General features: G+C 32.4%; 1 protein-coding gene and 1 long non-coding RNA gene across 4 annotated transcripts; one reads left to right on the top strand and one right to left on the bottom strand.

Annotated features, from left to right (window-relative positions):
• Window positions 1-2,485: 2,485 nt before the first annotated feature.
• LOC133702997 (uncharacterized) lies at window positions 2,486-6,051 on the bottom strand. Of its 3 annotated transcripts, XR_009843815.1 has the most exons (5): window positions 5,633-6,051; window positions 5,275-5,475; window positions 4,841-4,894; window positions 4,189-4,336; window positions 2,486-2,774 (listed from the first exon to the last, which is right to left on the bottom strand). It is a non-coding gene; the product is annotated as an uncharacterized LOC133702997 (long non-coding RNA). The 3 variants fall into 3 exon arrangements; XR_009843816.1 differs by lacking the exon at window positions 4,189-4,336; XR_009843814.1 differs by lacking the exons at window positions 2,486-2,774; window positions 4,189-4,336; window positions 4,841-4,894 and having other exon boundaries at window positions 4,955-5,475.
• On the top strand, window positions 2,672-4,567 carry LOC133702995 (probable pectate lyase 22). The gene is made up of 4 exons (XM_062127371.1): window positions 2,672-2,803; window positions 2,876-3,610; window positions 3,754-3,892; window positions 4,222-4,567. Exons 1-4 carry the CDS (start codon window positions 2,706-2,708, stop codon window positions 4,444-4,446), a joined length of 1,197 nt encoding a protein of 398 aa, XP_061983355.1. The 5' UTR covers window positions 2,672-2,705; the 3' UTR covers window positions 4,447-4,567.
• Window positions 6,052-12,774: the final 6,723 nt, after the last annotated feature.

Genomic DNA, 12,774 nt, shown 5'->3' with positions numbered 1-12,774 from the left:
TTATTTTTTGTAATTTTTTTAATTCAAAAGTTTATTTTATTCATTTTTCAATCTTTGGGTTTAAGAGAATTGGAGAAAAACCCGATGAAAAACAGTGAAGGAGAAAAAAAAAAGTTATCAGTTAGCTCCATTTCGACCACCAAAAAGATGATTTTTGTGCCCTCTTCTCAATAGAAATTTAATGAAGATGGTGTTTTCCTCTAAACATGCTAGTAAAAATAAATCGAGGTTCATTTGACTTTTTATGATTTGGTTGATTTTTTATTTTTGAGACTGATTTTGGGTTGGTAAGTATTTTTTTTTTCAAAGCTTATATTATGTTTTGAGGTAAAAATAAGCAAACGATTTGGGTTTATAGGGCCAAGAACTGGGACCCCAATTTGTTTTGTCACTAGAGGTGACCAAAAAACAACTAGTTAGGGATAGGTCAACTACCACTAGAGACAACTTATTGCCTTGTTGGAAAAAAAAAACAAGAATGTTTGCTTCTGTTTAACAAATAAAACACAAAGAGGTTTGGTCTGAGTTTTTTTTATTAAGATCATATGATATCTTTTTTTTATTTTTGTTTTTATTTTTTTTATCCCTTTCTATTTAAATATTGATTTATGTCATCTCTCTTATTTTTTAAACAAATTGAATTACTTTGTTCTTGAAATAGTTTTTGATCTTTTTATATATTTTTTAGTTGCGTGATACTTCAAATAGATTACTTTGATTTGTTTTGAAATTTTTCTCTTATATTTTATATTGATTAGTTGTATTTATATGGATTTATTATATAAAATTAGATCATCTTTTATTAGCAACAACAATTAATCGCTAAGATAAAATGAATGATAAAATTTAAAATAAAAGGATAGCTAGTGTAAAACATTTACATATGCATCTATCTTTTATTTGTACAATGAAGATTAGCTTATTGCTTTAATATGTAATTAGTATTAATAATATTTTCTTGATTTATGAGTTCATATATTTTTTTAATTTATTCTATAAAGTATAAACAATAACTTTTTTGTTTCTCTATTAAAAAAATCATGATACATTAAAACATATCCATAATGTAATTTTTTTTTTTTACATTTTGATATTAGTGTCAATGATTTTTATTCAATGAGAGAATTTTCAATGTTTTAGATCTTTATTTTAACGAATAAGATAGATCGGGATTGAGAGAGATTTTTTCTCTGGTTTGATTTTATATTTTTGAACCAATTTCAAAGTTTTTTGAATTGAGAAATTGATTTATTGACATTATAAGAATGTTTATTAGGTGTTTTTTTATATATAAAATAGGCTGAAAATAGATTTTTAGCTCCAAAAAACCCCAACTCAATTTATTGACCACCATTTTGAGGTAAAAAATTAAGCAAGCAGACAACGAGCTATCCACTTTTATTTTTTATTTATTAAAAAAGAGTGGATGTCATAATTACATTAAAAAGATCCATAAATTTCTAATGTACTATTTATATATATTTTTTAAAAAAATCCATGAAATAATAATAAAAACATGATTTAAATTATTAATTTTTTTATAAAAATATACTGACATATAATTAAAAAATAAATAAATAACTCTTCATGATACTAGATTTGATATCTTAATCTTTATCTATCTCTTCACTTTTTAATTTTATTTTTTAATTTATATTATTTTTTTCTAACATTTATTTATATATATAATTTTTAATTCATTTGATTAAATACATGCTAATAACAAGAAAATTCTTCAAGCTAAAGACACGAGTTGACTCAACTCGGTGCTTGCACTTTATTGTTTTTGTTTTTGATCCATCCCAACAATTAAGTTGGCTAGATCTCTCTAGAATAATTATCTGTTTATTTTGGCTCAAGAAACGCAATTTCTTAAACAAAGTTTGAGGGAAGAGCCCTCTGTAAACGTGGAAGATGGACTAGACAGAAGGACATGAGGTTCAAAAATTCAGTCCCCGTATTCTTAAGAAATTCAATTACATCCCTAGTTAAAAGCAAATATATATTCATTTTAGCCCCCATCCATTTCTAGAAATCAAGTGAATTTCAGGCGTCAGAGCCTGTTCCTTTTTTGGATGGAAAGTTGATGATGATTTCGAACAAAGTTCCGATCAAAGAGGTCAATAGAATCTTTTGCCTCCTGTCTCAAATCTTAATTTCGAATTTAGAATTGAAAAAAGAGATGAACTTTCCCTGTCTACTCAAATCTACACGTCTACTCTGTCACACGTGATAACATTAAAAATATATTACTTCACCATGCTGATCTTTTTAAAAATCCCCACTATCGAAACGAAAACTGCTCTATCTAGCTCAATGAACCACGTCCACCAGCGTACGGTGGTGGATGAGACCGAGATCATCATCCAAGCCGGCAGCTAACTATTCGGTCTCTAAATACTTGTGTCCGTGCCACCACGTCCACATCAATGCAATGTCAGGTTTCCAAATAGAGGGGGTTTTACAAGCCAAAACTCGTTGCTACTTTCTTTAGAACAATCTTTTCATTTATTACTTGTCGGCATGATTGGAAACCAACTTTTCCGGTGTCATTTAATCTCCACCGCGGTATTTGTTAATTTTGCTGGAAGCAACAATCCAAAAAAAAATGCTGTGATTGCTAGCTATATAAATCTAAATCTTCGAACCGCTATCGTAGTGTAGTAGCTCCTAAAACAGACATCAATCCCTCGACTACACGTAAGATGCCGACATTTTCCCTCTTCTTCCTGGTCCTGATCTCACATGCCACTATAACATTCTCTAGACATCCTCTGCTAAGAATATCAGAAGCAACCAAGTGGTAAGTGAATGTTTCATGCTATATGTTCACAAGAATATTTAAGATCAATTTCTGAGCAAAATAATGTAACAGGAGCTCAACGAGAAGGCAGCTGGGAAACGATGCATGCAGAACCGGTAACCCTATTGATGATTGTTGGAGATGCGACCCTGACTGGGAAACCAACAGGAAGGTGCTAGCTGATTGTGCGATTGGGTTTGGACGCAATGCTGTGGGGGGTCGAGATGGTAACCTCTATGTAGTAACAAATTCTGACAATGATGACCCTGTAAACCCAATTCCAGGCACACTCCGCTATGGTGTCATCCAAGAAGAGCCTCTGTGGATCATCTTTGATCAGGACATGGTCATCAACTTGAAGGAAGAACTTATTATGAATTCACACAAAACAATTGATGGCCGGGGGCATAACATCCAGATTGCGGATGGTCCTTGCATAACCATTCAAAATGTCAGTAACATTATCATACATAACATCTACATACATGGCTGTGTACCAGGAGGAAATGCCATTGTAAGAGACTCCACAAAGCATTACGGTTTGAGAGGTAATTCAGATGGGGATGGGATTTCGATATTTGCGGCTAGGGATGTGTGGATTGATCATTGTACACTAGCTAATTGCCATGACGGACTGATAGATGCTGTATTTGGCTCAACATCTATAACAATCTCAAACAACTACATGTTCAATCATAATGAGGTTATGCTTATGGGTCATAGTGATGATTTTCTTGATGACAGGAATATGCAAGTCACAATTGCCTTCAATTTTTTTGGTGAAAATCTGGTTCAAAGAATGCCTAGGTAACTGAAGTTATTACTAACTTTACTCTATAACAAAGCTGCATGAGCAACTGTAAATATTAATGGCGCTCCCTTTTCTTCTCTGCATCCCTGGAGTTATCAGTGAATTGCTGCTATCTAAATGCATCTACAAATTGTTACAGGTGCAGGCATGGTTATTTTCACATTGTGAATAATATATATACTGGTTGGGAGAAGTACGCAATTGGTGGAAGCGCCGATCCAACAATCAACAGCCAAGGGAATGTTTTTATGGCATTAGACAACAGTGACACTAAGGAGGCAAGTTTCTCTATCTTAAAGTGAATAGGCTTTACTTAAACAAAATGAAGGGCGTCTTTGCCTACAGATAATTAATCACTTGACAGCTATCTCATTTCACCTGAGAGCTTACTTTTTTTATCCCTCCTAGGGAAAGGGGAACAGTTCATTCTTCACAAATGAAGCAATAACTGAAAGTAGAATTTTAAATGATAAAAAAGGCTAGTGTCAAATCACGGACTAGCCTTTCAAATCCCAGTTAAATATAGTTGTTCAACTTACCAGGTTACGTCCAGTTAGGGAACTGCTCGACTTACCCTTTTGTTCCTAAAAGTTCACTTCACATTCAGGTGACTTGGCATGAAAGCTTGACTGGATTTGAGGAGTGGAAGAGCTGGAACTGGAGATCAGATGGAGACATGATGCTCAACGGTGCTTTCTTCACGCCTTCTGGCCAGAAAAGTCCTGCAAGCTACATAAAAGCATCGAGCATGGTAGCAAGACCAGCTTCATATTTAACAAACATGTCCCCGCAGGCTGGAGCTCTTAATTGCCAGAAGGGTTACCAATGTTGAAGGCAGGACACCTAACTTTATGCTTCTGTCTGTTTAATTTTCCTCTTATTTAATTAATTAGCCAAGACTCAATAAGATTTTCAATGCTTTGAACCCTACCACCACGGTAGAATTAACGAAAGCTTCGTAAAACAATATGAATTGGTCTCAAAGAAGCACTCAATTGCAATGCAGTCATAAGTCAGTAAGGATTAGTAATTAGCTGAAGCTTGGAACAATTCCCGTGTATCAAGGGATACAGCACCACTGTTCTTGACAATTTAGTAAAAAGTTCTTGATAGACTGGGTTTAAAAATAATTTAAGAATCTGTGAACATCTTTGTAACAAAGAGAACACAATTCTTCCAGTTTCCAACTCAAAATCTTATCATTCAGTCTGAAACACGTAACTGACCTTACAGCTTCTGCTTGCGATGGCAACAGTTGTAAGTATTTGCCTCAATCCTGTCTGCAAGAAAATGCAGCCATATGAATAGAGGAAAGGAAAGGGGAGGGAACAGGGGCGGCATACTAAAAATGAACATTTATTTTTCTAGATAAAAATTATCAAGAAAAATAATAACCATGCAATTGATTAAGAGATATCTCGCTCCTCTGATAGAGTATGAACTGAAAGGAACACCTCTCTCAGCTCTCACCCTCTACCAAAACAAATGATGGGTGAATTCTAGTTATAAAATAAATCACAGTAACAGAACAACAGAGAAAGACGAGAACATACATCGTTGGCAAAAAAAAAAAACGAGTGCCACATCTGTTTCGGTAAATATGATTTTGGAATTCAGGATGCAATTCTAAAAAACCCTAAAAATTATGGCAAGAGTTTACTCATTCTGAACTTTGCTGCAACATGCAGCAAGATTGCAAACACATAAAGATCTTGGTGAGACTCTCTGAGATTGGTAATTTTTTCAAACATATCCAGAAACACACCAGCCAGAGTAGCATATCAAAGATATAATCCCAGTGAAATTATTGTGCAAACTATTTTGAGCTCCGAAAATGCCATCACAACAGATAATCGATATCCTGATAGAGAAAATATTTGCTGTTAGTCCACCCATCCATGAAACTAAATATGTAACTTGAAGACATCATAAGTTGATTACGTAGATGTCTGGTTAGAATAAACAAAGGCAAACAAACAGTGGATTTGGTTGGTGCCTAAAATAAAGTAAGATTTTACCTCGTCAAACAGGTCACCAGCATTTCTTCTTCTGAACAAATCTATCCTTCTTTGCTTTGTTATTATCCACCGATTGTCACCCATTTCTCATCCCTCTCTCTCTCACAGAGACGAGTGTCTTGATTCAGAAGAAATGAATTTCTCTGACTTTCTCTCTTCCTTTTTAAGGTTCGATTTATTAGCTTCTTCTAGATTTCTATGGATAAAATAGAAGGCAAACCTCAAGAAAGTCCCCCCCAATCTTTAAGACAGGTCTCAATTAGATCTTTAAGCTATTTTTCATCCCAATTACATCTTAACTTATCAATGAATTCTACATAAGATCCTTTCTTTCGTTTTTAGTCAATAAAACTCTTGAATACTTTCATTAAACTCACATGATTTTTTATTTTTCATACAAAAACCAATGAATTTGATGATTCCCACCGTAATTGATCAATTTGACGTTAAATCGAGATACATCATGGCCGTGTTGCAAGTATAAACGAGACAAGATTTTGGGTGGAGCCCCTGAAACACTTTCAAAAAAAATTTAAATTAATACACTTACTATTTATAAAATGAAATATTCCTTACATGTTAAATACTAGTGTAGAATATTATACAATCATGGGCAAAGTTAAATCTAATTTGGGCAAGATAGAGATAAGTCAATTATAAATATATTACAAAAAAAAATCTTGACCATTTTACATGTTCTTCACTATTAAAAGTATTTAAAATTGGTATGAAATTTTAGGCTATTATAGTTAGTATCAAAGCTAATAATTTATGATTAAGTAAACTTATAAAAATAAAAAATATAATTGATGAACAATGTGTATTATGATATATGATGGTAAGCATTAGAAGCGGAGCTCATACTAATCTATTGTCACATGAGGGCAAAGAGCTAATTCAAGATGATAGAAGTGATCAAATAAAAGATATGATGGGAGATACTCTTTCTCATCAGCTAATTATACCTTTATTATTACTATAGAGAGATGCCCTTATTGGTTTCCCACGATGCTAAGGAATCTTCAAAGAGACCCTTGTCTATGTTACAACTAGTACCACATGTATTCCAGTTGGCCTCTGCATATTTTGAATACATGGTGAGAACGATGATGGTAAGTATTACAAAAACCATAAACAATATAAGAAGAGAAAGCACTCCTAGTTTATTCACTATGTGAAAATGTACGAGAGATGAGGTGTGTTTTCTTTAATGGAGTTAAAGATGCAGAGGTAGTTAGACACTAGTTTTATAAGGTCGATGAATCCTTTTGCAGATCAGATCCGGTACCCATAGAAATCCATGTGAATTGTGTATTATATTTATTGGTGAATAGTACATAATCATGATGGTTCATTGTTAAACAATAAAGAAGTAGGGAAGCATTGGTGTGGAAGCACTTTAAAACAAAATCTAAGACTAAGTACACCCAACAATATAGAAAGCAAAAAAAGTATGAGTTCTTAGCACTGCAGCAAAGGAATATATTAGTGCTTGAATATATCAATGAATATTTCAAGATCTCTCCATATTTGCCTCTACTTTAATGCTTATAAAGAAGCATTGTATTGGTAGGCTAAGAGATGGGTTGTATCGAGAGATCATGAAGGGGTTAGTTACTCTCCGACGAACTAAAATCCAGGAATTAATGGAGGTAACTCAATCTTTCAAAGCAGTGCTAAATAATCAAAGTCAAGGCTTGCAACAATAGGACCTTTATCAATTTAGAAGGAGAAAAGGACTTGGATCATATCATAGTAAACTAACTCTCTTAAAAAAAGGGAAGAGGTGATGAACAAGCAGTAGTTAATTGTATAGAGATAATGGGTAGAGCAATGACTAATTTTATAAAGGTGAGAGCTATTTTGTTCTAAAATGAGCCTCTAGTAGGTCATCCTAACCTATCAAAAGGGAATCATCTAGAGGACAATCTCATCCTAGAGTGAGACAAGTTGGTAGTTCTTTTGGAACACTAATGTATGGGCATTCTATATATCCATGTTGTGAACGTTGTAATAAGAAGCACCATGGTGATTGTTTAATGACTAGAAGTAAGTGTTATTTATGTAGGCAAGAGGGTGACTAGTGGAAGAGCTATAAATATTTGGATAATGGATGTTATTTATATGGTGACTTGAGGCACTTTAAAAAGAGTTACCCCTATCGAAACCTAGAAAGGTCTTATAGGTATAGACCTCAAGCGGAGTAGTCAATGATAGCGAATCGGCCATGTAAGGGTTTAGGAAGACCTTCTCAATTTGGAGCGAACTTTAGTGGGGGTCGGTCATATGTGTCATATGAGAGGGTTTAGGGGAAGGCCTTTAACATTATTCAATGGGATGCCAGGACATTCCTAAATATGGTTGCAGGTATAATACCATACTTATATTATTGTGTTGTATAAATAAGTTGCATACTAAATTATGAATGTATAAGCAAGCATGAAGGCGTGCATATGTGTATGTAATTGAAACTTCATTGTTATATGTTTTAAAATCAAAGGTTAGGAACAAATAAAAAAAATAAAATGTTTGTATTGAATGATAGGTAAGATGATATTAAATTCATAAAGAGTGTATGTTTTGCTTAATCTAAGAACCACTTATTCTTTTGTATCTTATGATTTTGTGAATAAATGAAACATGCCAAAAGTTAGTTTGAGGAGAGGATTATTTTTTCGTACTCTTCTAGGAAAAACCATAAATATTAGTGATGTATATTAAAGGTGTGTTGTGCAAATTAAAGAGTAGGAGTTGGAAGTGAATTTGATACCTTTGTCACTACTCGACATTATGACGACCTAAAAAAAAGGAAAGCCATATATATCTAGCATAATTTTTTATAGGTAAATATCTTATTTAAAGAGTCAATACTTAGTATTATGATTACTAAAAAAACTCTAACTAGTCAATAAGGATTTTATGATACATGACTGGTTATACTAAAAAAAGATACTACCACCCCTACAATAACCTACCTGAAGTAAGCTACATTGCTGGTTTTGTCTTAAATTACTAAAGGTTTGTTGTGTTATGTCATCAATAGTCTACCTATAATTTTCCTAACTATAACATTAATGAATATTTAATTAAAAATACACAAAATTCATTCAACCTGTTCTAACCTATATCACAAGGTCTTGCTGAACTTTGATTGACCTAAAAATTTACTCTAATATAGAACAATATTCCAGAAAACTATGGGTAAAGATTTAGCCTCATCTAACTGTCAGATTATGAATTATGATTGTTGTCGTAAAACTAAATTGTAGGCACAATTACACTAGAATATGAAATTCCTAGTTCAACCCTTTTTTGGATCATATTATTCCCTCTCTCTTCAAATGATTCATCCTCAAATCACTAATAGGTATAATGGATGTTTCTTAAGCCTTTAAAGTTTTTTTATTGCCAACACTTGCCTCCAACAATTTTGTATGAACATGGTAGCCCTTATATTTTGTCTTTCATCATTTCGATGTTGTTGCTCCTCTCTCTCTAAAGCTTTCTATTAATAGAACAATTTGTTTAAATTATCAAATTCACTCATTAAAACCTCAAACTTACGAGATAGATCTTTGCATTCTTCATAAAAAAAACACCAATATGTTTGTTCCTCTCCCTTTAATACATCATCTTTCTTTACCATAATACCTTATTAGAATACATGTAATCTTGATTGTAATACTCTCTTTGTATTTATTTATTTTACTCTAAGTTTTCAAGCTGGAAAAAGAACAAAAAACATTTGACCAATCCTTTCTCATTTTTTGTATCAAACCCTAAAACAAATGTTAATGACAATAAAAAAAAGTAAAAAGAAACTGAAGATTAGAGAAAACTAACCCTAAATAAAAACATGGATATAAACAAGTAAATTTGACAGGGGATAAGAGAAAAAAAATGAAATTAACAGAAGGATATAACCTGATTAATAGAGCTAAGCTTTGATACCAAATGATATGGACCTTTTGATCACGTGGTCAAACAACCCACAACAAAGATGATACAACTCCTGAAAAGCTAAGAAATCAAGTTTGATGAGGGTGTGACACCATGGAAACCTGTCTCGAGCACCAACACTATTGGAATAAAAATTGTCCACCCAATGAATGTCAATTCACGAACAAGAAGTATAAGGAAGACTCCATGAAGTTAGTTAATCTTTGATAAGTCAAATTTGTTCTTTGTTCTAGCAAAGAAAACATGTTCTATTACGCAAGACACAAGATTATTTCATATATTCATGGTTGCTAAAGATTTCAGGTTACAAAACCTTAAATAATAGTTCAACTAGTAACCCTAATAGACTAAAACTTGTGGGCTAGCATTTACCCACTCACAATAAACCTAAATTATGTTAACTAAGCCCAAACATGAAGAAAATAATAAAAACAAAAAATTTAACTCATAAACTAAAGTTATTGCACCTAATTAAACAAAATAACCTAAGATAGATAAATTTACTAGTTTAAGTAATTTCATGAATGGAATTTTCATCCTAGAAACAGTAGGATCTTTGTTACCACTTTTAGATACCCAAAATAAGCTAGGAAATTGATCGTTAAAGTTGTCTCTCCTTTAGTTTTCTTATTCGTCTAGGATAATAAATTGTAACTTTAAATAATTCTTTCAAAACATGAAAACCCTTATTACCTCCCTTTAGGGTTAAAAAACTCCCTCAGAAAAGCTAACTAATTTATCATTAAACTCCTCAAAATACCAACAACTATTTTTTCCTTGTGTAGCTAGGATAAATAAGAAATCATTGTAAGAAAATGATTTAAAACATTAATGAATTCTTACCACAATTAAAAATTATGTTGCAGCTTATTTAATATCTTTGTAAAACTAGGAAATTCTCAAAACAAGCTGTCATATCCTTTTAGAAAAAGGATCCTTGCCAAATAAGAAGTCTACAAGTCAAAAGAAAGTAAATAACAAAATTCATTTAACCAATTCTGACTTATTTCGCAAGACCTTCTTGAATTCCGATTGACCTAAAAATTTACTCCAACATAGAACAATATTCTAGGAAACTCTGGGTAAGGTTTTTGCTCAATCAATTATCGGATTGAAAATTATGATTGTTGCTGTAAAACTGGATAGTAGACCTAATTACATTATAATATGAAATTTTTAATTCAACCCTTTCTTGGAATGTACCACGGAGATAATGGATCTTTAAACTAAACATGTATGTGGTGGAAGTAACCAATTAGTCTTTTAGTTTTTTCATGATTTTCCTAAATATAAAGGCACAATTATATCATTTGTAAAGTTCTTTCTAGCCTTGTAAAGAACTTTGAAGCTAAAGTAGTATACAATTAATATTATGTGTGTGACTATATATGTGTGTGTGTGTGTGTGTGTGTTTACACAACTATGGTGATCTAGACTTTTGAGTAAGACCTTTAAACTCGAGATCTTGGATTTCAAGTCGGCAATGTTGTTCGAAATCAGCATTCATTTGAATAGGTCTTGCTTTTGTAGTTATATGTTTTTTTGAAAAAGTATCCTTATAAGGAAGATCAACAACATGTTTTCTTTTCCAAAAAGCATTGGGTAAGTCTGAACAGATTTGTTGTTCAATCTTACTTTGTAAATCAATTATCTTCTTTTGTGAAACAAAGTTTTGCAATTATTTGTCGATACGACAAAAGAAACATGGTTTTGTAAATCATGTAAATGGAATTGTTTTCCATGAATCAATGCATTAATATGATAGGTATGCATAGAGCATGCTTTAATCAAATTTAAATTCCTAGTGTTAGATTTTTCTAAATGGAAAAACAAGTTTGATGTTATTGATTTTGGACGTAATACAATCATGATGTGCTTTGTATGGGGTAATCATATCGATGAATGGAGTGCCAAAAATGATGGTATAATTTATATCTTTTGTAACTACAAAGAATGTTTTAAGAGAAATGCCTTTGTTGAAAATAGAGGCTTGGGTTTTGCCTACAATATGCAATTTTTAATTATTAGCAGCAGAAAGTTTTTCAAAGGTAGTTTATAAAAAAAAATTTGGAACTAGGCCTTCTTTGACGCAGTTTAAATCTGCACCTATGTCAAATAAGACAATAATGTGTAGTTTGAAATCGTCTGAAAAGACTAAGGTAATTTTGATCAAATATATTTTGGAAGATATTTGGGTTAACACATTTAAGAAATCGTTAAGAATATGCTTAATGTTTGTAAGTGCATGATGTACTGCATGAGACTCATCGGTATGGTCTTCTGGTTCAGACTCAGACTGGTTCTCAATGTTGGACAGAAGATGTTGTAAGATGACGGAGTCTTTTTGTTAAGCTTATTTCAAGGTTTGTAACTCAGATTTGAGGGTTTTGATCTCAGAATGTAGTTTTGGGATGGTAACTGGGGTTTTAGATTTCTTTCCACTAAGAATTTTTATAAGGTCATAAGTGTTTGTGCTAGTTGTAAGTAAGACAAGATGGTTTAGAGGTTGAGACAGGGAGGTTTCAGGTTTGTTGAAGTTATTCAACAATTTATCTAAATAGGTTTTTTGTAGTTATAGGTCATCAAGTCTTTTGATAACTTCAACAATGAATTCTTGATCTCTGGTTAAGACATTAAGTTTTTTGGAGTTTGTAGAGGTGTCTGAATTAGAACTAAAAATTGCTAATTCATCAATTTGAAAGTTTTCTTCAGAAGTGTCTGAAGGAGAGGACTCTTTATCTGAGGCTTCAATGTAGAGGTTTTGTATTTGGTTTATGATTTCTTCATTGATTTGGAGTTCCTGGAGTTTTGTATTGATTTTGCAGAAACAAGACGTATGTCCTTTCTGTCCACATTTGTAACAGGTAATGGTTTTAAAGTCAAAGGGTTTTTTAGGTTTAGTTTGAGACGGTTTATGATTGTTGTTAAACTTTTTATATGATTTTTTTTATAGTAGGTTTATTCTGGTTTAGAGTAAAATTGTTTACAGTATTTGTGAGATGATCTTTTGTAAGGAGGCTTGGTCTTGGGTTTTGAACAATTTTCATTGCAAGAGGGCTTTTTGGTGAAAAGGTCAAACTGATGACAGAAACTACCAAGTTCTTGCCTGGTATGTTTCATTTCCCACTTCAAGTGTTTTTGGAGTTTAAGATCTTGGCAGATCTTGAGACCTTCTTGTTGGG

Source organism: Populus nigra, chromosome 9 (genome assembly GCF_951802175.1).
Source record: "Populus nigra chromosome 9, ddPopNigr1.1, whole genome shotgun sequence".
NCBI classification, from domain to species: domain Eukaryota; kingdom Viridiplantae; phylum Streptophyta; class Magnoliopsida; order Malpighiales; family Salicaceae; genus Populus; species Populus nigra.
The sequence above is the reverse complement of the archived record's forward strand: the minus strand, read 5'-3'. Positions and strand labels throughout refer to the sequence as shown.

Bases quoted from the DNA above. Each gene is read 5' to 3' on its own strand.
- LOC133702995 (XM_062127371.1), top strand. From the start codon at position 2,706: ATGCCGACATTTTCCCTCTTCTTCCTGGTCCTGATCTCACATGCCACT. The intron at 3,611-3,753 runs GTAACTGAAGTT...AAATTGTTACAG, and splicing joins CTGGTTCAAAGAATGCCTAG to GTGCAGGCATGGTTATTTTC. The intron at 3,893-4,221 runs GCAAGTTTCTCT...CTTCACATTCAG, and splicing joins ACAACAGTGACACTAAGGAG to GTGACTTGGCATGAAAGCTT.